Source organism: Protomyctophum parallelum, assembly GCF_964188405.1.
Source record: "Protomyctophum parallelum genome assembly, chromosome: 6".
Lineage (NCBI taxonomy): Eukaryota > Metazoa > Chordata > Actinopteri > Myctophiformes > Myctophidae > Protomyctophum > Protomyctophum parallelum.
Genome location: NC_139701.1, coordinates 28,834,528 through 28,861,483, shown reverse-complemented (window position 1 = coordinate 28,861,483; position 26,956 = coordinate 28,834,528). Strand labels below are relative to the sequence as shown.

The 26,956-nt window shown below is 41.4% G+C and overlaps 1 protein-coding gene across 1 annotated transcript; it reads right to left on the bottom strand.

Moving 5' to 3' along the window:
* Positions 1 to 7,738: 7,738 nt before the first annotated feature.
* pgm1 (phosphoglucomutase 1) lies at positions 7,739 to 22,109 on the bottom strand. Its single transcript, XM_083767410.1, has 11 exons — positions 21,768 to 22,109; positions 17,566 to 17,728; positions 16,401 to 16,553; positions 14,696 to 14,821; positions 13,344 to 13,534; positions 12,616 to 12,770; positions 12,372 to 12,487; positions 11,817 to 11,952; positions 11,002 to 11,185; positions 10,119 to 10,253; positions 7,739 to 8,271 (listed from the first exon to the last, which is right to left on the bottom strand). The coding sequence occupies exons 1-11, from the start codon at positions 22,011 to 22,013 to the stop codon at positions 8,182 to 8,184; spliced, it is 1,695 nt and encodes a 564-aa protein (XP_083623536.1). The 5' UTR covers positions 22,014 to 22,109; the 3' UTR covers positions 7,739 to 8,181.
* Between the last annotated feature and the right edge of the window lie 4,847 nt (positions 22,110 to 26,956).

Sequence of the window (26,956 nt, the reverse complement as noted above, 5' to 3'; positions counted from 1 at the left end):
GGGGGGAAGCCACACTGTGTGTCATAGGCTCAATGTCAGTTTGACACATTCAGTAGATCTCATGATGTTTTGTGGCCAGATTAAATTTCCAGGGGTTTATTAGGACTATAGTAAATAATTAAAAAAGAAATCGCTATAAAATGTTGTAAAAAAATACATATTTAGCCCCATGCTCGAATGCCCCCGCCCCCCTGTCAAAAACAGCTAAAATCCCTAAAACGAAAGAAAGCAGCAAATGAAAAAAAAAGAACACTCATCTTTTAGTTTCTCTAATAACAACCTAAAACATGAACCTTGGTTGAAAAAAACTAAAGTTGTCCTTTAAGTAAATGTACTTACTTTCCACCAATGGACTCAACTACCCAAGCTTATAAAAATGAGCCTGTGTCCTGGACAGCACAATTTGGGAGAGATTGGGTTAAAAGGTTATTTTAATTTACAATATTATTAAACCTTTAAATGATCTTAATCATATTACAATTTGAAAATATAGAGTGGATTCTTTGATAAAGAAGACTTAATTGTGAACACTATAGGCCTATAGCATAAAGAGGAGACTCAGTTTTTCCTTCATATGAGAATTTGTAACTCTGAGGGTGGGTCTACATTTGTACACCAAGACTCAAATCAAGTGCTTGTCCGATTGTTTGAAGTGATGGTACTGGGAAGGCTCATGACTCACAATAATCAGGGCTTCACCTCTTATTTCCCTGTGCCTCGTCAATCCCCAGACAGATGCCCACAGGCCCCCAGCTGGCTTCTGAAGCCCCTGATCAAAACCTATCATCCCTGACCCCCTCAGCTTCACAGTGAGGTGCTTCCCTGGAGAGGTGCAGACCAGAGTCTGGAGATAACAAGTGAGCATGGAAGAAGTACTCGCGACTGCAATGTAGATAAGCGCTATACTCTGTTACAAGTAGAAGTATTCAAAATGTATAAGTGAAAGTACAACGGTATAAAATATACTTAAAGTACTAAAAGTACTCATTGTGCAGAATATCCCAAAATATCCCAAAATATTTTGAAAACAGACAATCTACAAGCTTGTAGATCTGCTATTTTCTAATCAAAATCTACAAAGTAACTAAAGTTTTCATATAATTGTAGTTGACAAAAGTTGTTTTCTTCTGAATTGTACTTATTCAGTAGTTCACCCAAAAATATCTTATTTTCTATCAATAATTGGTAATAAGTCATTTTTTGGATGACTATTCCCTTGAGTACATGTACTTAGTTACTTTACACCAGTGCGAGTGAATATGCGAAGTTGTGGAACTGAAGGTCAGAGTTATGATTGCTACAAGGTGGCAATGGCATGGCCTGATTTTACAACTCCAAATCAGGGTTTCCAGTATTTTAGCTAGTTTAAAATGTATACAGAAACTGCAATTCTTTTTATTATTTGTGGTCAACATTTTAATGAAATTTTATCAAGATATGGTAATATACTGCAAGAAGAAGGACAAAATATACATACAAAAGTTGACAGAGGACTATAAACAGAAAATGAATGTATTAATTCACACAAAAAGAGCCTCTGTTGTCAGTGGGACCAAAATAGTGCAAGCAAGGACATGCATGCACGTATGTTGGGTATAACAACAAGTTGTTTTTAATATTCAAAACTTCCCGTATGTAGCCTACACTTATTCCATTTACTATAAGAAAAGTTAACCAAACTCAGGCCTTCCTTGCCATCGCTTGTTTGGCTCCATCTGAATGTCATTTTCATTTTGGACTCTTGGCTGAAGGGCAAAAGCATTTGGTTACAGTAATGTGTTTTTGTCTCAGTTTTAACGCAGTTGCCCTTATAAGTTTTCATCATTAGTAGTTGTTTGGCAATCTAGAAATGTAAGATTATTCTATTACTGTACACATCGCAAATTATTTTATTTATTTATTTATTTTTAGATATTTATTGATAGATTCACAGTAGTTTGACAGGAACGGGGGAGAGAGATGGGGGGAAGACACGCAGCAAAGGTCGTTGGGCTCGGGACTCGAACCTGCGACACGCTGTCAGGTTGGATTACCAGCCTAGGTGCGTGGACCAGGCCCATCGCAAATGATTCTGCATAAAAATGCATACCGGTAATTTTAAAGTCATTTAAAATGAATGATTCATGTGTTTGGATGAAGAAATTCCAGGGACTTTCCTCTCTACTAGTCTTGTGTTGGCTGACAGTCAGAGATCGATGAGCAAAGCATTTGGAGACTGTCTTGTGACTCTACATCTCCACACACTCTGGAATAAACACACTGAGTGTGTGCGCACATGCGTGACTGTGCGTGTGTTTGTGCATGGGTGTGTGATGTCACATCATCATACAGTATTACAACAAAGGGCTTGTGCTCACACACAATATCACAAAAAAACTGAAAGTGAAACACATTAAATTGCAAATTAAACTGCAAGACTATGTGTGAGGTGATGGACATCATATGTTAGTTCAGTGAAATGCCTATTTGTAAATTAAGCGGCAAAATAAGCTGCAGTTTTCACTGTTTTCTTTACAGGCTCTGGACGAGAAGGGGGCTCAATCATTGTGTTTCCGAAAGTAGATTTGAATTCCAGCCATGCACAGAAAAACTAATCTAACCTTAATGAGGCCTCTTTTGAAGAGCTGGTCCTTCAAGCTTCCTAGTGTATGATACACATAGCAGATGGCAGCTCCTTGTTTCAAAGTTGACGTAACCTCTGATCACGTCCCAGTTAGTAAAAGAGATGAAGAGATGCGGGTGCTGATGGACTTTCAAATCTGCTGCACTCACTTTGTTATCTCTCTCTCTCTCTCTCTCTCTCTCTCTCTCTCTCTCTCTCTCTCTCTCTCTCTCTCTCTCTCTCTCTCTCTCTCTCTCTCTCTCTCTCTCTCTCTCTCTCTCTGTTGCTTCTCAGGTCCTCAGATGACTTTAATCACAGTATCCTTCCATCCATTTATATTTTCTTATTTCTTGGAAATGTGTTAGCACTTTGTACAATCTTCAATCAGCAGATAAAATAAGATAGTTTCCGCCTCAATTGAGGCATCATTAAATGGCTGACAGAGAGCAGTGATCTCATTGCACTGACTTCATTCCCCTGCCCATCCGCATGCCCTTCAAACATGTGAGTTGCACTTCAATACGGTGGTAATCAGGTGATTGGTTACCACTATGTAGGACTAAAAGTGTCTTTAAACCCCTAAGGGTTAGGGCTGTAACCTGTAACTTTAGATTATTTTCTTAGCAATGATTCTATTTATATACGTTATTGTACAATGGTGTAATAAAATAGCCCATTCACGCGATGTGAGCTTGTAGATCTGCTATTATTTTTGTACCCTAGCCTAATTTTTCTAGAATCATCATATCTCCCCAAAAATACAGCCTTAAAAAAATCGGTTTATCAATGGATGGCTACTGATGTCTGCGTCCAGCCCCATAATTGGTAGCAGTCACACCCAAAAAATAAAGACAATCACACCTGTGTGAAGTGAGCGCCCAGGGGGCCGGCCCGGTTCCAGCGAGCCGCCCCACGTCCGAAACGGTCGAGAAATGACAGAGTTACCGTGTGGGGGGTCCCCGCAACATCCAGACCCCCAGGAACGCGCACAGGGGGCGGCCTGGTTCCGGTGAGCCTTCTCACGTCCGGAACGGTCAAGAAATTACGGAGTTATCGTGGTGCAGCTTTCCGTGCTGGGACGCATACGGGGACGCGTACACATACATAGGGACACACATAGCTCCGTAATGGAGCGGAGGTACTGCTAAAAAAATGAAAAATCTGTTGCAAATGGAAAATCTGGCTGAGTGTCAGGCTACTATTAGTGATCAACTGGCAAACTAAGGCAGAAGTAGCAGACCTCATTGCAACACTGTTATTGTAAACAGTAACAAACAGTGTGTGTCTTACAAGTAGGCCTATTATATTTTTTGTCAAAACTGTTGGAGGAAACTGAAACTGAACTTGAACAAGCAATGTGTCACACTGTGTCTTCAGTTGTATAGCAGTAACTGCAAAGTAACTGTTTCGTTAGTTAGCAGTCCAGACCCCGATGTATTCAGATATTCCAGTCTAATTGTTATGTACTATTTATTTTAAATTGTTAACTGGCAAGTGTGATGCAATAATTTGACACGTTGGATTATAGTATGAGCATGCTCCTAATAGGCAGCCAGTTTAGGCATCTGGTCAGTTTAGGCAACCAGTTTAGGCACCTCTTCTGTGTTATTTGTTCTTTTCTCATCCAAATCTGATGGATGGGACGTGTTACACTGCAGTTGGATAAAAACATCATTACCTTTGTTTACAGGGTTTTGTGTGCCTTTAAATCAAAAACACTTGCTCAAATTGTTATGAGTCTGTGAGAAAGGGTAGGTAACGTTGCGCTTAACACAAGTTCTCTAGACCAATATGTTATTAATATATATTATAAATTAATTAACCAATTAAGCCCTATTTCAAAACTAGCTCAAATAGCTGATCTACAAGCTCACAAAAACACGTCACATTGCAACGTGTTCATGTTGGGTTTCATAGGGACAGGGTGTCCTGGATGTAAGGGGCAATGAATTGTAGTTTTTCTGTACCATTGGCTCTGGTCAGTTGATTACTGATTCTACACAGAAAAACAATGTTTGAGGGATAATATGTTAGAAAACGATTATCTCTTTGTCAAGCATCCACAGCAAACAGAGATTCTCTTGTTTAATTTGGTTGTTTCCCAAGAGTTTGACACTGAACCATTAATTTCCCATGTTGTGAAATACAGTCTAAGCACAGCGGCATTTATTTAATATCAGCAAAGTATTTGTAAGCAGAGCAAAATAGACAAGCTGTTGTTGTTACTGTTAAGCCCAATGCATCTCAACCCTACTGACTGCACACAGTTCTAATTGAAAAGATTCATATGTGCTGAGTATTACTGGCAGAGACTACATCTTCAGTAACATTACTCTCTCCCTCCCCTCTTCCATGAAATCCTAAAATAAGAGCCAAAAAATTCCCCACCAAAAATACACCCGAGAAGACAATGGGCCTCTGAAGTCTAGTGTCTCCTCAGCGTGCGTTGACTGAGAGCCAGGCGGAAGAAAGGATGGAGTGGTTTGTGGATGCCGTCCAGGCTCCGTTCTGCTGTGTTCACTTTCAGTGTGTGGTCAGAAACGCTCCTATTCATCTCCTACAGGCTCTAAACACTTTTATGGCCTCACAGATCATCCTGTACATTTCAACTGCAACAGGCCCAGGAAACAGTGAGGGAAAAGGTGGTGGTGATTCATGGTGATGTTCTACAACTTCTACCTCTACAGTTTAGCTTTTCCTGATTATCTGGCACTTTGCTATCCCCACGTGCCCTGTCAAAAACATTGTCAAACCCTATTCATTTCGCAGAATGTACATCGTTCCACTATAGAGGCTTTAGGATAGCATCATTCATGGTCACAAGCTTGGAGTTCAGAGTTCACACAGGAATAGAAAGTGTGGCATTCGCTTCTAACAGGGATCTTTCAACATATTGGAAATACTAGTGTTGCACGTCAGTAGTGGTCTTGGTTTTAAGTGGACATATGGGTGATCATCAGAGCAACATGAAGAAGGCTCTTTGTATGTGTCAAGGTTATAGTGCAGTGTCTTGAGCCCCTCGTGGATCCTGGGCATGTACCTGTTCAGTGTTACATGGTCCTGCTTTGGAGACAGGTTTTGTTTACATTGTACAATGTTTACATTCTGCCTCCAGTGGTGGCCCACTGGCCTCTCTCAAACAACACAACTCAATAAAGCCTAAAGTATAACATTTTACTTCCTCATCAGTATCTTACCACTTAGATCCATGTTGCTTTCATTGACTTACAATAGAAGGAATCAGATATTCTATCAATAATATATTCCTTCCTGCTGATACTAAATTACGACACAATCACACTATGAATTAAATTATTCTATTATTTAGTCTGGAACAGACAGATCAAAAATAATTAGTCCCAGCCAGATGGTGGCACATCATATTTCACCCATTTCCTACAAAATTATGTATGACAACATAGAATGAGGAGAAACCCATGCTGCATTAAAATAAAATAGAACCTGCAGAACCACAAGAAACACAGAGGTCAAACTTCATTCCACAGTGCGGTGCTGTGCACTTTCCTCAGGCCGTGTTTTGAAGCCTTTAGAATGATGTCTTTGTCAGCTGATGTGTTGCCCTGTTCCTGTGCCGTGTAGGAGAGCAATCTGCAGACTGTTGCAAAAATAAAAGGCTCCCTGCCAGCCCCACAGAAAGCCATTTAAACATCTAATAGCTGTGGACCAGGCCGGTTTAATGTAAGCCTTATTGTGATTACCTGACGTAATGACAGCCAATCCATATACAACCTGCAAGCCATTACTGTCTGAACAAGGGGAACACATTAAGCATCGCAGTGTCAGCATCACACGGTCTGAACAATACAGGACCCCAGCAGCATGAAAAGGGTTCCACCCAATTATTTATATGCCCATGGGAATACAGAGGAACTATTTAAAACAGTTACACATCCCACCTGCCACAGCCTGTACCTTTGATGGCTGATGGAAAGCCTTAAAAACCAGCAGTCTGCCCAATCAATCTAAACATAAACAAAAGAATGACCACAGTAGCAATCAACACATATTATAATTATATTATTGTTAATAATAATTAAATAATAATAAGCCTATTATCCTATTATAAAACACTTTTTGAAACACAGGGTTATAAAGTGCAGTATAATGGGGCTTGCCGCTTATGTGAACAAGGAATCAGTAAGAAAAGTTCGTTTTCTGGTTTAGGTTAAGCTGCTTGTGTTCAAGGATGATAGCTTGTCTAACATTTAGAAATGTTCGTGTTGGCATGGACAGCATGAACGAAAATACATGACAGAAATTGGTGGAATCTGTGATTCATGGCAATTTTTCTTTCCGTGTCCAGGGAGAAAGATTGAGCGTTCTCTAATGTGTGGGTGCACCACTGCACCTGATTTTCCACCCTCACTCCCATTAACTAAATTGTAGGCAATTTAGGTCCAGAGAGATTGGAGTTGTGAGTTGAGGAGAAAAAGAACATTGACATAAATCCACTGGCAGTGAGCGATCAGAAAAGCAGCTATAAGTTCTCCTCCACTTTGCATTCTTCTGTTCCCGTTGTTCTCCACCTGAATGACTACATTTCCAACCACTTCCCAAAAATCAGTTTCCGCTCTTGGCTACAGACACAGCCTTTGGGACTCCAATCCCAGCTCAAAGTTTAAGAAGTCTTATCATTAATCAGGATAATGTTGACTATCTCATTACACTGGCGAACTTTTTCTCACATTCTCAAAAGCGGGAGGACGAGAATGAATCAGTTTATCCTCCACTGTGAACCTCAAGAATGTCTTCAGAGAGGCATTATCTTGTTGGAGACACTTGGTCTTCCTGATGAGTTTGTTTAAGTCTGTAGCTACAGCAGTACAGCATGTTTGTTCCTGGTGGATCGTCTGTTTTTATCTACATGTTTCCCAGCTGCAGGGCCTCATCATTAATCGCCCCGCTCACTCTTTATTCCGCGTTTTGTGCTCTCTTGCCATTACTCGCTTTTATTTGCTGAGAATATTGATGGTTTAAACAATTCCTCCACATACTCCTCTGCATTTGGGAGTGATGTGTCTGTGCATGCAGGCACATATACACAAACATTTTATTGCTTGTCATTAACATGATTTGTAACCAGATGCACCACAAAGATCACAGACAATGACTGTCTTTTTTTCTGTGGTTTGTTTTATTTGTGGTTTAAGTGTTAGTTCTCAAGGCTTGGGATGTGGCTTCAAGGAACAGGTGATGTGGTGCTTTTGTGGGGGAAGGCACCAGGTCAGTAACGGACTCATGGGACGGAGGAGAGTATGGTGAAGTTGCCCCCATTTGCTGACAAACAGCCAGTTTATAATTTCCACCACTTAGTGGTAAATAACAGATAACAGATTAAGACAAATATGCATCTGAATATTCTCACAACACTGACACAGACACATGACACTCATTGTTAGATAGAAATCAAGTGCTTATGACATATTTTCACACATCAAAAATGCATTTAGGGTATTAATTTGCCCAGGTGTGGTTGGCACAGCAGAAGTCAAGGGCAACTTCACAACAGCAGTGGATGGAGGTATCCTGTTGGTGTGTTTGTGTGTTGGTGGAGTAAATCATGTGATCACAGTGGGGGCTGTGCGTCCAGTCTTCTCGTGGAGCTGAGAGGTCTTCAGAGCGATGTCTACCAGGGGAGCAAGCATCACCTGTACACAAAGATAAAACACAGAATTTAATTAAGTTAAAAGATATCTGCTTCCTCCTACAAACTGGAGCCGCATGTGACTATATCATTTCCGATATAATTTCCTGGCATCACAGAAACACTATCCACCTTAGCTGTTCAAGGTTATTGTTATTGTGTTACTGTAACTGCCAATGCAGTCACACCCCATTACAATGATAGTGTTTTTTTTAGTAACTCCAGAAAGGGGATTCTTTACTACATAAAGTATTTCAACCTACCAAGAGGCTCTTTGTATGTACCATGTTACATGTTCACTGTGCCATAATGAGCAGCATACACTTGATGTAACATAAATAAAAATGAGAACTTGAAATTGAAAAGAAGCCTTTCACCACTCAGTCTGGCCCTCTCATGTAAAGAAATAAATAAAAACAATACACAATCCCTCCGTGTCTGTAAATCTAATCTAGCTGGAGTCAGCCAACTGACTCACTGGTCCATTTCCCATTAATCTCTTAAGAATCTGAAGCAGCACTTTCACTTATCTGGTCATGGAAGCTTTGGAAGCACTGGAGAGGATGAAGCAGAGTAAATAGTGCCTGGGCAGAACCTCATCATCGTTCTTTTTCTCCGTTCTCTCTTTCTTGCACTCAATTACTTCCCTCTCTACATCAGTCAACAGAACTTTATGAAGTGTCAAGTTGGAGCTCTTAATCTTATTTTTCCCTGAGGCTGTTTTTCCCCCACTTCATTCTGGCTCTGATAACCGACCATAAGTCAAATCGTAAGCCAAGCGGCTCCATCTTCTCCACTTTTCAAATACTGTAGGAGTTCTGGGACTTGTGTTTGGAACGCTGCACCCAAAACAAAACTGGTTGGCCCAGAGTTCAGGGGTCCTTCCAGCCTGACTGAAGCCTTTTGAGGCCCATTCTCTTTGACAGCAGAGGAAAACTTGGAGAGGAGCGGAGGCGGAATTCCTCAGCTCATAGAGTAAACGTGACAAGTAAAACAGCTCTCCTGCTGTGGCCCTCAAACGCAGAAGTCGGCTCCAGTAATAATCATATCCAACTGCTACTCAAGACCTTTTCCTAAATCGGGTATAATTTCTATAAAGTATCTTGGAGCTCTTATAGTCTCCACTATGTTTACTTTTTAACTCTAATATCCATTGGTTGAATTCCATGTGGTCAGTATCAGCCCTTATGCCCACATTGGTACAGTATGTCATTGTGGCTCTTGGCACTGAGCAAACAAATGGACAATATATCAGTATTATAATATCGTTATAATATGATATGAGATTTTTTTTATATAATGATCTGACACGAGTGCTGTCTTTTCCTGGTTTTAATCACGTCAGCCCTATTTTATACTATCTACATTATAGATTTTTTTTGAAACATTATTTTTTGACAATATGATATTGTCACAATATCAATGTTGAGGTATTTGGTAAAATAGAACATTCATTCATTGCACTTGTCTTGTATGCTATCTTTGATGCACTGGCTATGTTTAGATTAACATTCTAGACTCATCTACGCTGTGTATAATGCTTTCCATAGTGCCCAACTGGCTGGATACTGTTGATTCACAGTCTCTATGACCTCTTGCCTAGCTATTGGTATTTCTTTTTTAATTAATTAAAAGAAAATAATCAACCCCAGTTTGATTCATCCATGTTAAAAAACAGATTGACCAATTAAATAAATCGTACTGACTGCATGCAATGGCCTTAAGTCCACTCTTGAGAGTCAACAACCAAAAGATGTTCTGAACTTTAACTTGAATTTGCATGTGCATGTGCAATAACATCATTGAATTTGTCTTGTTGAGTTGGCTGAATTGAATCCTCCTGGGTCTGACCTGAGGATCCTGGTAGATCTTCTGGGGGTCCTTCTCATAGCTGTCAATGTAGAGCCTGATGGTTGCCCCAGCACTGCCTGTCCCACTGAGGCGGAAAATAATCCTTGAACCGTCAGAGAAGATGATTCTCAAGCCCTGAGAAAGAAAGAAAGAGAATGAAATAATTATGTGGAGGAAGTGATGCATGGTTTCTCGGTTATTCACTGTATGTAATTTAAAACAGACATTATACTGTAAGTCAGCCACAAAAAATATTTCTAATAATATTCCAAAATTACTAGGAAACTCTGTTTCAATTTGGTTAATCAATTTGGTTTATTCAAATGACTTATAGTAGGATTGTTTAACAGGTGAAATGAACAGCTTTGGAAGAGATTGAACCATTTAAACCCAATATAATTTGTTGGCCGGGCCCACAAAGGTTAGATTAGACCCCCTCTTTTCCTCCTCCCTCCCTTCACCAAAAATAGCCAATAGACACATGAGCTTGCAGATCTGCTATTTCTGCCTAATGTTAGCCTATTATGACGTAACCAGTGAAGGGAAAGTTCATGGGGTTCAAATGATGGGAGTATTACATAAGGTGCTGCCACACTGCGCACGTTTTCGGCTGCGCACAGCTTAAAAACCGGGTTTTTAGACAGCTGGTGGATGGAAAAAAAAACTCCACTTCTGCAGACGACTTACGCGGAGGAGAGCGCTTCCGGGAATCTGGCCGTCCGCGCAAGTCGTCTGATTTGGGTATTTGGAACCCCTGTGTCAATTATCTAATGTGTTAATAACCCGGTTTTTAAGCTGTGCGCAGCCGAAAACGTGCGCAGCTTTTTTGATAGTGTGGCAGCACAGATAACACTTCCCTGGCTGTGGTTATGCTGGCTCTCACCTGGTTTTTGGACACACTTCCGTCCACAGGGTCTGTGTAGGAAAAGTTGTCAGAAATGGCCACCTCGTAGGTTTTGTCACCTGAAGAGAACTTCTTTCCCACAAAGGCTGGGTCAAACATGAGAGTCTCAAGATCTTTGATCATCTTGTTGGCAGCCTCTGAATCCACTTCCTCATAATCATACCTGGTGAGGGATGGGAAGTTGCACTTTATAGCAGATATACATGTCAATAATGAGTTAGTTTGTCCTTTTTAGATCATATACAGTTTGCAGTAAGAGTCATAACAGTAACTGGCATCCCTATACAAATAATTCTGAAATGGGGCTTTAAAAGACAGAGCCTACCGATTCAATCTTTTAACATACTGCAGTTCTATAACATGCCACTAGGTGGTACCAATGCTCCATCATTTTATCAGTGATAGTTATTAGCACCAATAACCTGAAACCCTGTGTCAGCAGAACAGCGGTTCACACAAATGTAGTCTTGGGACCCAGTCTCATTAACAAAAATTGGGTTTGGGTTGGACCAAACTTATAATTTCCTATATATATAATGTCCTATAAACAGTGCGGTGGTAAGAAGTTCCAACAGGTGTGTTAATGGGTGAGTGTGAATGACAATGTAAAGCACATATTTATATATTATTTACAAAGATTAACTTTAATGGAATGGAATATTATGTCATCCGGGATCCAGGGCAGGCGGTAATTATTTGGGTCCAACTACCAAACCAATTGAGAACCATTGGTTTCCCATTACAAAACCAGTTGAATTGTTTCAACAGACACTGTTACATGGTACTCTGCTGACCTGGTGAAGAAATTCCTGCCAAAACACTGCCAGTGTTCTTTCATAATTTCCTCCACGCTCTGCTTCCTGGTGGCCAAGATTGACATCCAGGCAAGCACCGCCCACAGGCCGTCCTTCTCACGGATGTGATCAGAGCCTTGTAAACAGCGAGGAGAGGGGAAGACGAGAGAGATTAGGGAAAGGAAGAGAGGGGAGAGGAAGGTGGTTTGTATTTACAGACATGTGTTAGCAAGCTTCACCACAACCTGGAATGAAGTCCAAGCTCTAACCTCCCTCCCTATGAGTCCAGCAATCATGTCAAGTGTTAGAATATCTTGGACATTTAGAATATCTTGGAAATGAATGTGACAGGATATTTATAAAACACTCCAAACTTTCTGGTCAAAGAGCACAAAGAGCTCTGCTTACAACCTTTACAAAAAGACTCCGTCAATACGGGGATATGGAAACTAACTAGGAATATAAATTGTAACTTGTAATTAAACTTATTTTGTTAATAAACTTGTAGTTTGTTCTAGAGTGTAGCATCTTGTTCCTACACACAAATTCACTCACCAGTTCCAAAGCTCTCCTCTCCACACAGAGACAGTTTGCCAGCATCCATGAGATTCCCAAAGAACTTCCAGCCAGTGGGAGTCTCAAACAGCTGCATCTTCAGGGCTTTAGCCACACTGTAACAGAAGCACACAACACACACACACTTCAAGGTTGAATACATTGGTTTTATGTGATAGACTGAGCCGACCCCCCACCAAACTTGTCATTTCAGAAACATTGGATTAAATGTAGTGTGTTTTACTTGTCCAGGGCTCCACTGGTGGGCATACTGCGGGCCAGTCCTTTGACACCAGTCTTCTGGAAGTAAGGGATGCAGGTGATGTTGGCTGCGATGACGGCCACAGAGTCTGAAGGGTTGACAAAGAAGCCATGCTTCCCAAGCACCATGTTACGATCCTGAGATGAGAAGAAAGTGAGCCGACATCATGAACCCAGTTCATGACCTGTCACACTTCACTGTGTTGTAGAGCCAGACCGATATATCGGCCATTAGTTGACTTTTTTTATTTTTACGACAGTATTGGCACTTATGCACCAAATGTGTACCAGTTGATTTGAACCACTTTCAACCTGGCATCCCTATTCTGGACATTATAGGTCATTATAGGCAAAACAGCGTTTTCAAAAGATTTGTTATTTGTGTTTTTTTGTATTCCTTTTTTGTATAAATTAAATGTTCTCAAATAGAAACCTTTGATAAAATCTAAGTTTTTCTTAATTATTGCACTTTTGACAGAATATCTGTCAAAACATCACTAATGAGTAGCCTCGGTACCAGGCTTTCATTTTTGTTGGTGCAAAAATTGAAAGCCTGGAGGAACGCATTGGCCGCTCTGGTCTAAAAGTGGAGTCAACCCTTCCGGGTGGGCGTCAGATCGATGAGACCCAAATATCTGGCACGGTCCGATCGGTCCGGCTCTAATATGTTGAGACACCATAAAACTGCCTTATATAGAAATTAAGACCTACGCCGTCGCCATCGAAGGCAGCTCCTAAGTCATACTGTCCCCCTTTCATGGCATTGACCAGGTCAGCAGCGTAGGTTAGGTTGGGGTCAGGGTGGTGGCCCCCAAAGTCCTCCTGGGGGACACAGTTGACGGCTGAGTTAGCAGGAGAACCCAGCTCTTCACAGGCAATCTTCTTCACATAGGGACCAACCACTAAGCAAAAAGATTGAAAGATTGTTATTAAAAATGACACTTTGCACTGCAATGTTTCGCAGCCATGTGGATTTGGAAGCTGAAATCCGGATCAGAACAGAGGTTGTAACTTGAAACCACGGAAATGCAGGCCCAGCATGAAAGCGTGACTTCACGGCATGACGTCACATCGCCTTATGTAAACTGGCGTATAATGAAGAAATGCATTAACATAATATATAAAGGTGAGAAACAATAAGAATTTAATTAGGGGCTATCCGAGAAAGCCTTGCATTCAAATGATTGACTAGCCTCACTTGTCCCATATAAATCAGCTACCTACATAGTACATACAGTCCTTTTAAGCTACAGGTTCTCCCCATAGAGAACCTCGCCAACACAGGTGTTGAATACATTTAAATTATGACATATATGCCAGCATGTAGAGCTAACCAGAGGGCTCAATGTATAAAGACAGTACATAGATAATGTGAAAGAAAAGGAAGGAAGTCTGTAGGGTTATTCAGAATCCTTTCCTTAATGGAAGATTTTTAAAAAAGTACAAAAAAGACAGCTAAGACTGAAGCTAAACCCATTAAAAGTAATTCAGACTCCTTAAAATCACTTGGGAAGGCTTTCTTTGGTTAATCTCCAACTTCCAGGATTCTACAATACAACCCACAATATTTCTGGGAGTCGAAATAAAGTTTGCTCACCTCAACCAGTCTTTCAAAAGCAGTTGTAAAAAGCATTTTAATTATTTTACTGCCAATACCCCTATCTGGTGTCTGAATTGTGTATTCCCGCCAGTAGTGCATTCTTCATCGCACCCGAACCGGAGTGTTATGAGCACGTGGAGAACACAGTTGTGAACTGTAATCAATTTATATTAAAAAAAGCGTCGAAAGGCGATCTCGGCGAGGAGGGCATTTGGAGCAGAAGGCTGTCAAAATGCGATCTCTACAGTAAGTAAGTTAATAGACCTCTTTGAAGGACTGAAACTATTATGCAATGTGTGAAGGTTTCCACAATCCACATACTGAAATATGAGCATGTACTCTGTAGTCTGTGTAGCTCATGTAAAGGGCTGGCTTGTTTTGACACACAACGGTACAATTCCCCTTGTTCATCAGTATATCACACAATGCGGCTTCAAGGAGTTGCATTTGTGTGTTTCCCTACCTCCGTGCATAGCGTCCAGGCGGACATTAATGTGATTGTCTCCGGACAGAAGCTCCTTCAGTGCAGTAAAGTCAAAGATTTCCCTCAGCATCTCAGCATATGCTTCCACAGAGTCCACGATCTCCACTGTCATGAGACAAAGAGGAAACAGACTCAGTTAGACCAAGAGGTATAGTAAATTAAACACATTATTTCGTGGATTCCTTTATTCTCTAATCCCTTTCTTCTCTGCTCAATGCTCACAGAGCATTTACTTTGTTACTGTCATTTATTTCCCCATCCTGAACAAAATCATCAGTCTATCCACATCCCTGCCACTCACCCTCAGTGTATTGGTGGTTTATTTTTCGGGGGTAAGGTATTTTAATGTCACTCGCACTTGTGTGCAATGCACGTCCATCTACATAATGTATGTTGTGATTCATATTCATTTTACTTAGGTTACAGGGGTATAAATAGTAGTAGGAAATTAGTTTTTAGTAGCTAGCCCATCCTATGTCCAGCTTTGAGGGTTTGTGTAAACACAAACATTGTGGTAACACAAACATTGAAAGCCATTGACAATGAATGGCGAGCTTTGAGTGTTTGTGTAAATACAAACATTGAATGCCATTGACAATGAATGGCCAGGTTTGAGGATTTGTGTAAAAACAAATATTGAAGCCGAAGGTGAGGACGCAAATTGTGATTGGCCGGAATGAGATGATGTATGATGATAAGAGCACCCCTCACTTCAAAACCGTTTGATTTTTTAGTCTTTAGTCTTTATAAATCTTCTCAAGGAATGCCTTGAATTATAGAGCGTCGCAGTCCCGCCCCATACCAGGGCCCAGGAAATGATTCCCCGTTCATTTTCCTCATAGACTTTTCAAAAAGGATTTATTTAAAGACCTTTTAAGCCTCGTACAAAGCCAACTTGAGTTGTGAGAAATCATGACAACAAACACAATTTTTCGGGCCGAACAAATAATTAGAAAGAACAAGAAAACGGCAGGTTACAACACTTTGTCTTCTTTGTAATTATTTGTTTGGTCCAAAATATTGTGTTTGTTGTCATGATTTGTCACAACTCGAGTTGGCTTCGACGCTTAAAAGGTCTTTAAATAAATACTTTTTGAAATGCATTGGGAATTATTTCCTGGGCCTGGCGTCGTCATGAAAGGGGGGGGGGGGGGGGGGGGGGGGGCTGCGACGCTCTATAGGAGCTGAAACTAAAAGTTTGCTTTGAGTGAGTATTACCCTATTCTGTTTCGATGGTTTTTCTGGCTGAGGCATTATTGCATGCAGACAGGATACTGGCAGCAGCCCTACTGAAGCAAAAATGCTGTGTTGCTAACGTGTAATATGCGACTCGAGGTGTGAGGATGCATTTGCACACTCACTTATTAAATTTGTTATGCAAAGTAGCCATTTGGGGTTCCCATTTACTTGGCTCATGGATCGAGGGTGACACGCGTTTTAGCGTGTGTAGCTGTGCACCGTACCGTACCTGCATGTGCAGGTGATTTTCTTTTCCTCACGCTCAATTGCTTATACAAAGGTGAGGTCAACATTGTGTGAAAGCCCTCAGTGTGTTTGACATTTAAAACATGTAAGTAAACAAACAAACACAACAACAACTTTTCCTGTATGGACTCATGAAATATTAAACACTTATTTGTGGGTTCAGGGATGTGCCCTCACTCTAGTCTACATGTCACTATACCTGTGAATGTGCTCATCCCGTGCCTTGTGTTCACTTCAAAGGTATCTCTGCCTATCTTGGATATGTCCACTTTCAGGTCAGGACAGATGTAATATTCCTGCAGACTTTTGCTGACCTCATAGATTTTGTTTGTAACTCCCTCTGGGGCAGGTCCTTGGATTAAAGCAGTTAGATTAGAGCAGTGTCAGAAATTGACTACATTTTACATGCAGCTAATACATACGTACATACATGTCACACACTTTACAACTCAATCCTGCATTTTTGTTCCACAAACGTGTCTTGCAACAGAAAACCCAGTCAATACCAATAATTTGCTATGCAATGAGTTGCAACTTGCACCCGTTGCAGGTCAGTGTAGTTTGGGGATGGGGATTCTGTTGCAAATGCTTCCAGTTGCAACTTGTTGCATTGCGAATCATTGGTGCGGAATGGGCTAAAAGGGCCACTTCACCCCTTTTGCATCCAGATCTTATTTTAATGATGTTTGGGAGACCCGAAACACTTTCCTGGGGATTTTATCTGGGTAATATGGTGTTTTTAGATATTTCAGTATTTAAGTGTCCATGATGTCATGGACCCTGGGCTCACTTATTTCCTGGACTACATGTTGTCTCAGTAAGACAGCCCTCCCCCTATCCACAAGGAGGAGCAGTGGACCAAAGCATTATGGAGTCCATGGACACTTACTAAAATAACTAAAATATCTAAAAACACATATTATTGTTATAATTGTTATTATTACATATTAGGGAAGTGTTTCTTGTCTCCCAAACATCATTAAAATAAGATCTGGTTGCAAAAAGGGTGAAGTGGCCCTTTAACATTCTGAGCAGTTTGCCATCGTCAATACCGCATTGGTTATGTTTTTATGCTATGCCTAGAATCAGAATCAACATTATACGTGCCTCAAAGAATAATAGTTAAAAAATACCAAATCTAAAACTCTGTCTCCATCTGCCCCTCCTCCTCCTTTAAAACGATGCATCGATACATGGAGTAAGCCCCAAACACAAATACAACTAAAACCAAATGATGAACTTTTACTATTAGTTATAATCACTAGTATGTAGCCTACTAAGTAATTATGGGTAGGGACTAGGGACATGCACCAACCATCCTTATCAATCTGTTTTAGCGTTACATACTTGACCAGAACACTGACCTCCACTGGCAATGTTGTATTTGATGCCAAAGTCTCCATTAGGTCCACCTGGATTGTGGCTGGCTGTGAGAATGATGCCTCCCACTGCCTTGATTTTGCGGATCACACATGAAACTGCTGGAGTGGACATGATGCCATTCTGACCAATCACCAGTTCGCCAATCTGCATGAAAGGACAGACAGAGGAGTAGGCATACAAACCCACAGGTGCCAATACAGGCGAGGAGAGACAGCAATAGTGCAATTAGTTAATGCAAATATTCTGCCATTCTGATGTTGTATGCCTTTTAGTCTGAACGAGGGGAGACAGATATTATTTTAATATAACATTGCTTTGAATTAATAACAATGTCATTACAAGAAAAAATTCTACAAAAAATAAGTCCTTGACTGCTAGCACAAATGAAGCGGTTTGCATAAAACTACAAACATGGCTGCTTTTTTGTTCTATTGTGTATTTTTATTTATTTAACCTATTAGTGTGGATGTGGTTGCCATGTCCTTACTAAAACTGTAACTGTACGATGACACTACCGCAGCATGGTGTCAAAATGTAAGTACATGTTTGTTGTGTAATATACTGTAGTAATGATGAAGGCCAACAATGGACAAAATGTCATGAACTGTAAAATGATAAATACTGGAGCAGAGCTGTGTGCAGACTTCTCATCTTTTTACACTGGATGTGCACAACCTACCTGTTTATTTTTTTAACTCAAAATACTGTTTTTATATTGAAACGTTTTTACAAGCTGCTATGCAATAGCAAGCTGAGTCTATCCACGTTTTTCCCTGCCAACGTACTGGGGCTCCTTGTGTGTGTGCTTTACTTCCTTCAGGCCGTGTTGCCATGTCTGCTTATTATAAGCGACCTTTGACTTGTTTTTTCTGTAAAGTCACATGCAAATAAATTATTGGTAGTAGCTGGTTGATGTTTTTTTGGGCTTGATTCTAAATCTAAAGTGTATAGTAATTGCTTATTTGGGCTTGCTTCCACATTTCTTCACATCAAGGAACCCCAGATAAATACTATGTAATTGTCCACAGACATCCATCTGAACATATTTTGTGCCTTTTTTATTAAAATGTTAAAAAATATTCAAAATATTTCAATGTATTCTCAATGTGTTTTTAAATAACGGATGTACAACCTCACAATGTGTCGCTGTGAGGTCAGCTATATTCATTTGTGCTTGTTTTCATAGACCTGGCCACTTGTTTCTCTTGCAAAACTGGCAACACAGCAAGAGAAAGAGGAACTTATGCACACACAAACGCAAAGACTTATGGGCTATATACCAAACCAGTCATATACCAAACCAGATTCTCCCACTTTCCATAGTTCCTTTACTTCCCTATTATTACATTTGGTCTTGTCCATAAGGGTGTAGTAATGAGTTATCGTCACAGCGAATTTAGTCACTGACTCTGGGGGCATACTAAACCTTTTAAAAACAAGGAGATTTCCAAATTGCATCTTTTGTGCAGTTAATCACCGCCCACCATCTCTCCCAATGTTCATGACTGTCACCACGTAGTTCACCATAAATGATGTCATTGGCCGTGGGGTCTCTATACAGGTCGCCGGTCAACCAAGACCTCATGAAGCCCCACACACTCTGCGCATGTGGACAGGACCAAAATAAATGCTTGACATGTTCGTCTGAGTTGCATGTTGCTCTTGGACATTTGCTGCTTCTGGAGCACCTCCTTCCATGCAAAAATGCCCTGGTTGGGAGGCAGCTGTGTACTGTGCTCCAGGCCACATCTTTGTGTACATTTTGCATGAAAGGAGAGTTAACATTCTTCCAGACCTGTATACAAGAATCTGGTTCAATTAGGTTGCCGACCAGCACCATTCTAGTTGTCAGAGGTGACAGGCCCTTTTCCACATTCTCCCTGCTCACCTTGCCTACTAATGTTCCCCCCAAGTCAGCTGACCTAAACAAAGAAATTGCTGTTTCATTATATTTCAGGTCTTGTTTCTGTGTGTGGGGTGTCTTGTGGGAGCCTCATACTGAACCTCCCCGCTATCGTTTGACCCACCCAGAACTTGGCAAAAAACGACCATAGACCAGTCTTGTTGACAGTTAAGACAGAGTTTACAATTGGCGTTAAAAACAAAGCTTCCAATTTGATGCCCAAATCTGGCACAGCTTTCCCTCATTCATCCAATGGTCTATACATTATCTACCTTTTTATCCCTCATGTGTCGCTGTGAGCTTGTAGATCAGCTATATTCATTTGTGCTTGTTTTCATAGAACTGACCACTTGTTTCTCTTGCAAAACTGGCAACACAGCAAGAGAAACTTATGCACACACAAACGCAAAGACTTATGGGCTATATGAAAAATGTGAATAATCGGTGTGCAAGCTAGTCCAGTAATCCTCTAGTTAGTACTGTAGTCCAGCTGGTTTTCCCATTGGCTGATGTATGTGCGCACTGCAAATATGTCCGGGCGGAAACGAAAGACTCAGGACACAATACTTCCGCCTTAGATAATTTTGCTTCCTACCTAAACTACTGTGCTGAAACTGACACAGAGGCAGTTATAGTGGACCCCCGCAGATAATAATAATGCAGCTGGTAGTTAATTGATTTAATTAATTTGGGCTTGTTTAGCTAATATACTACATTTATCTTTTTTAATAGTGCATTTCCAGGCCCAGGCCGTAGCGTAACGGTCTGGGCACCGGACTGGTGATCCAGTCGCGGTGTGCCGTGGGTTCGACTCCCGGACCCGACACGGCCTTTACCGCATGTCATCCCCCCATCTCTCTCCCGTTTCCTGTCAGCCTACTTTCTATCCCTTAAAAAATCAATAAAGGCGTAAGCCGAAAAAAGAAAAAAATAAATAAATAAATAAAATAGTGCATTTCCAGATAAATCAAGTGTTGGGCAAGAAATGGGACATGAGTGGCTGAGAGTGCCGGTAGAGCAGCCGGATGGGAACCATGAGGTTCACAGTTCGATCCCGGGCTCCCCCAGAGTTAGTGTCGAAGTATCCTTGAGCAAGATTCTGAACCCCTAATTGCTCCCGATGTGCAGGTTGGTGCCTATCTATGTAAAACGCTTTGAATAAAAGTGCTATATAAATGCACCATTTACAGACAGACGGGTACTATGACAAGGGTACAACAGAAAGATATTACATAACCGGGAGGGGGGGCTTGCAACTTGCATTGATCCTGTCTGAGCAGGCAGTAAAATGATGACACTAGTTTGAGCTACAGCAAGCTTTTTTTCCTCAGTATTTATTATTTAACCATGTAGTGTTTGTCTATTTCTGTGCTTACAAAATAGGTACAACATATTTCATATGAAAATTTGAAAAAGCAGTCTCCCCTCTATTTGAACATGCAGTCCCCATCATCTCTGCAACAGGGGAAGACCAGTCCAGTATGCAGGACTCTGAGGACTGACTGGCTACACGTTGCTGCACGTCACGCCCACCCAGCACCCACCAATCAGCATTCAGTCACCAAATTCACAGAGGATGGCATCATCAGGAGCATCATCATTATGAAACATCACCCAATGTTAGTTGTTACAACAACACTACTGCGAAATACAGTTTTCATAACTTTCGTTTGTGAAATTGGGTTGAAAAAGGGAACCGTTTTGAAATGAAGAACAAGCTTTTTTTTAACAGGTAGTTAGTGGTGTCTCTGCGAGGGTCAGTGCGTGAAATGCCAAAGGTACCGTTTTACATGCAAACTGACCTCTGTGCAGTTCACTAAAAGATCACATTCGACATCTGGTATGCGATGACAGACAGTTTTGGAACCTCAACGACACCTATCAGATTCCCATTCACAACAGGAAAACCATGCAGGCATGCACCATAAGCATATCTAAATCAGTGCAATGCACAGAATGGAACCCATGTTTAACTTAAAATTATGAAAAAGCTAAAGGTCAGGAGTCAGCGATGGAGAATACTGTAAAGTAACGTTATTCTAAATTCTAGTAATGGGAGACTGTAACTTGGGGCAATATTGCCTCAGAGTTAATCATATAAGTTATATATAAGTTATAACCATGCAGCTGTGCATCAATGAATGTTGTCACTGAAGACGCTGTCAATTAACTTGCGTTGACAGCTAGCTTAACGTTAGCTTGTTGTGCTTTTTGAATGGAGACGCGGCGAGTCATATCTTTTATACAGTACAGTAGGTCTACAGGCAGATAACTACTGACCCCGTTGGCAGCAGCGATCTGGATGATCAGCTGAATGGCTTCCTTCATGAAGAACCTGCCATCCCCTCCCACCACCACCGTGGCAGCCTTGCGTTCAGCGGGCTCTATGACGGCCAGAATGCTCTGGATGAAGTTCTCCGTATAGTGCGGGTTCTGCTGGAACACAGTCACCCTCTTCCTCAGGCCGCTGGTGCCGGGCTTTTGGTCCGTGTACGGCTTGGTCTGCACGACTGTATATTTCACCATTTTGTCCCCCGCTAGTTCCTGCTGGCCGCCCCGGCCTGTGTGATGCGCAGCTCGGTTCGGTGATGGCAAATGCAACGCACGCACAGCACAGGGACACAGTCACTACACGTACACACACACACACACCATGGACACTGACCCGCCCTCTTCTCTTAAAGGGCACGTACACATAAACAAATTACACTTGGGAGTGGAGGATTAACTTGAAAAACGTTATCACTTATCAGTGATAATTTAAATGTATCACATATAGTTAATATCACCTTAGTTCACTTAGGGGTAAGCCCTGTTAGCAGTAATACTTAGATACGGTAGATGGTAGCTTATAGCCTAGCCCTATAGGTTAGAGCAGTGGTTCTCAAACTTTTTAACTTCAAGGACCCGATAACATAATAACTGAGTAAGAGTGTACAAATGCATGGTCCACTTAATTGGTTCCATGTGTACACTCTCAGGCCCCTTTTCCACCGGTTGGTTCCCAGTGGGAACCGGTTCAGTTCTTTTTGGTTTTTAGTCCATGAGCCAGAGCTCCAAAATTGAGTACATACACGAAGACAATGATTTATTGTATTACAAATTTTACATTTTTCAATATGCAAATGAGGCATTATGTAGGAAAATATGTAAAATAATCAAAAATATGAAAAAGCTACTACTGTGGAAGGGTTATCATGTATTAATTTACTTGTATTGATCCTATAAACAATTTAATATAGGGTATAGTTTGCCCACCAACTTTGGAGCTCTGGCTCATGGACTAAAAACCAAAAAGAACTGAACCGGTTCCCATTGGGAACCAACCGGTGGAAAAGGGGTCTCAGAGTTACAGGACTGTAAGGGAACATTTGGAACCCCTGGCCTCAAAACCACAAGGCAGTGGTTCTCAATGGGGTCCAGGGACCGCCGGGGGTCCTTGAGGGAGTTCCAGGGCCAAGGGTCCCCAGCTAAAAGTTAGTTAGGAACCAAATGGACCCTTATGTGTCCGTAACTCAGAGACCCCTTTTCCACCAGTTGGTTCCCAATGGGAACCGGTTCAGTTCTTTTTGGTTTTTAGTCCATGAGCCAGAGCTCCAAAATGGGTGGGCAAACTATACCCTATATTAAATTGTTTATAGGATCAATACAAGTAAATTAATACATGATAACCCTTCCACAGTAGTACCTTTTTCATATATTTGATTATTTTGCATATTTTCCTACATAATGCCTCATTTGCATATTTAAAAATGTAACATTTGTAATATAATAAATCATTGCCTTCATGTAAGTACTCAATTGGGGAAGTTTCATGGTGATAACAATCTAATATAGGTATGGTTTTGCCTACTCAATTCATAATTAACGTTCCAATTTTGGAGCTCTGGCTCATGGACTAAAAACCAAAAAGAACTGAACCGGTTCACATTGGGAACCAACTGGTGGAAAAGGGGCCAGAGAGTGTACATGGAACCAAATTTGGTTTCATTTTAAATTATCATTGATTTTACTATATACAGTATATTGGGGTCCCACTACAGATATAAATGTCATAAAATTGGCGTCCGTAGCCTACTGCATGTCAAACTGTGGGGTCCTTGAAATTAAAATGGTTGAAAAGCACTGCTAGAGCTATGAAAAATCGTTTAAAATGTGGGTCTACGGGGGCACGGTGGGGGGCACGGTGGCACAGTTGGTAGTGCTGTCGCCTCATAGCTAGAAGGTCCTGGGTTCGATTCCCGCTGGGGAAGCTGTGGGCACTGGCAGCGTGTTCCCTCCTCCATCAGTGCCCATACCCGAGGTGGGGGTTGGCGATAGGGCCTTTCTGTGTGGAGTTTGCATGTTCTCCCCGTGTCCCCTAGGGTAGATACCCTCACAAAAACATGCCGTAATCCTGGTCTCTAAAACTACCTCCCCCTGGCCAGCCGGGGCGCCTGATGGAGGGGAAAGGAACTGGTCGGAATAACGTGTCCCTTCCACGCGCTACGTCCGGCCGGGGAAATTCCCCTCTGTCAGGTGAAAAGAAGCAGCTTGGACTCCTCATGCATAGAAGGAGCCATGAGGTCAGTCCGCTGCCCCCCAGGTTGGCAGAGGAAGTGTAGCGCCCAGGATTACATTAGATAATTGGCACTGAGTGAAAAAGAAAAACTGGGTTACAAAATCGTGGGATAAAAATTTAAAGAAAAAAAAAAAGTGGGTCTACAGGCTATTAAGTGTCAATTTGGGGGTCCTTGACATGTAAAAGTTTGAGAACCTTAGGGCAGTCTAAGGCTGATGGACGATGGTCCTAGCCTGGCATGGCCAGACTAATTATCACTGCATTATCTGCATAGATATTAGTCTGGATTATCTGTGTGCAACCTGCATTTCCGAGGGGAGGATTAAAAAAAAGTCTTGATGATAAACCTGACCCATATTTGCATACTGGTTCCTGATTGGTCCCTCGCTACGTTGGAGGGAGTGAAATCCAATCACTGAGCGTTTTAACCACTGGGTTAGAAAACACCAGTCGACCAGATACCACCAGCATGTTCTTGGTGCTATTGGAAGTGTTTGGGAAAAGTGAGGGAGTCATGCTCTCCCCTCGTTAGGCAGTTGCCCTGTATTGGTGGTTAATGATTTTATTATAAAATGCATCTTGATGGAACTTCAGTTATTGTGATGGAATGGAAATAAAACTGCTATGGGATTAAGGCATTCCAGAATTGCAGTTTTATGTTACTATAATGAGTAAGTTCAGTACAGGATAACATGGAGATGTGGCTCTAACATCGCTGTTTATATTATGAAACAGGCCAGTCACAGGCCCGGCACCACAGTGCCAGTGGAGGCCTGGCAAATCTGCCTCCTTAGTTTAAGTTTTAGGTACAAAAATGAGATGTGCCCCCTCGCCATTTTCAACTGCCCCCTCAGTCATTTCATCCTGGAACCGAGAATGGCCAGTCACTGCTGTTTACCTATTGCAACAGTATGTTTGATCACCATGTTAAACAGAACAAAGTTGAAACTTTCAACATGACAGCTGTCTGTCTGTCTGTCTGTCTCTCTGTCTGTGATGGTTTGGCGATATCCTTTAATCTTGTCTATCTACATCTGGCACTCACATTTCCAGATGTTCTGAGCTGGGATACAGGACTGAATGTGAATGAACTTGGTGTGGCAATGAGCAACAGAGACCAATGGAACCTCTTGTGTGTTAGATCTAGAAGACACTCAAAGGATGATGATATATGGCAAAATGATTCATTTTCAACTCAATTTACAAAATGTATGATTAAAGTCAAATTTACCGGTATCCACATTTTATTCTTCCTACATGCATTGGGATTCGGGAACAGTTATGGCACAGATGCTCCAGCTGCTTAGTTTTAATTTACCAATAATTCCAATTCCAATAATTCATTCATTCACATTTGTTATGCAACTAATTGTTGCATCAAAATGTTAGGGGGTCATTCCTTTCCACTATTGGTATACATTAAATGTATAAGACAAATTTTGTCTTACACCACATAAATACAAAATTACAATGAACTGACTCATTCAAATGTCATGTGACATTTAGTTAGCCACCTCTACTGTTACAGCAGAGAAAGTCAAAGGGCAACATAATGGCCCGGGAGATATAAATAGAAGGTCGAGACTGCAGTCAGCTGCAAAGGCCAAGGACAAATAAAGTTTAGACCCGAGTGCAATGCAGAGGAATGTGTTTCACTGCCAGACTAATCTCCTTCTAGCCCACACCACACTGCAGCCATATTAAGAATACACACATGGTGGAAAGACAGAGAGAAGTGGTCAGTGTCCACAACAGCATCAGCAGCAGAATAGAAACAACACATGGCCAGTAACTGGGTCATTAACTAAACACAATTACAAAGTAGCCCATCTTTTGGAATGGATTAACAACTAGTGGATTAACAACCAGATTTAACTAATTAGCAAACAGATTGATGGTTGAACTTGAAGTATATATTATCTTTTTACAAAAGCTGTTTCTGCATTAAGAGTAAATTGTTATTGGCCTGGACGGCTGGTGTAGCCGTCTGGCCACCTAGGCTGAGATACGTTTGAAAGGAGTATAGGCAATAAAAGCCTTGGCTTATACCTTTTTCGGTGCCACTAAATTAGTGGATTTACATGTACAAGATATGAAGATATGTAAACAAGGATAAGAACAGAAATGAACAGGAACAAAACATGCATCTTGTATCATCGTGCACAGACGTCAGTCTCTCTGATAAAGTAGTAATGTACAGTATATCAATATGCTTATGCAGATGAGTTTCACCACTGGGTCAAGCAGATAAGGTCATAAATCATGACAGTTAATACAATCTATATATGCCTACATTGGTAAGACCCCTTTTTATGTTCTAGCAGCAGACCACGTGTCCAATTTACTACACATTTCGCCTAAAACGCGATCATACCTGTCGCCTTTGGATAGTGTAGTACAGTAAACTGACAGGAAATGGGGGGAGAGATGGGGAGTGACACGTAGCAAAGGATCGGGGGTCGAGCCGCTAGGCCGGCCCGGCCCTGGATAGTGTACTTTTAATGTTAAGCATACATTTGTATTAGTCTTTTGGCCCATATTTGCCGTACTACATGATTACGCAACATTCCTAGTTTCCTACATAATTATGCAAAATCTTCGCACTACCTCTTGCTACTGGAGCACAGCCCAATGGACCCTTGTGTGTGTGTTCGCTGGCACTCAGCGCCACGGCAACGATATGTGTGTGTGTGTGTGTGTGTGTGTGATCATGTTGTGTGGGTTCACTAAATCCATGTCACCTAATAAGAGCCCTTCATCAACTAATATTTCCATAAAGCACCAAATAAAGACAGTTCCCACAAATGACACCATGATCAGACAGATGATAATGAATGCTCTCCTCTTCATGCTGTTGTCCCACTCCCTCTCCCTCCTCATCCCCCCTGGCATGGGCTGTTTCAGAACC

Coding starts and splice junctions, on each gene's coding strand:
- pgm1 (XM_083767410.1), bottom strand. CDS start 22,013: ATGGTGAAATATACAGTCGTGCAGACCAAGCCGTACACGGACCAAAAG. Junction 12,488..12,615: donor ACCAGTGGAGCCCTGGACAA/GTAAAACACACT, acceptor CTTCTGTTACAG/TGTGGCTAAAGCCCTGAAGA. Junction 11,186..11,816: donor GGCAGGAATTTCTTCACCAG/GTCAGCAGAGTA, acceptor ATCCCTCACCAG/GTATGATTATGAGGAAGTGG.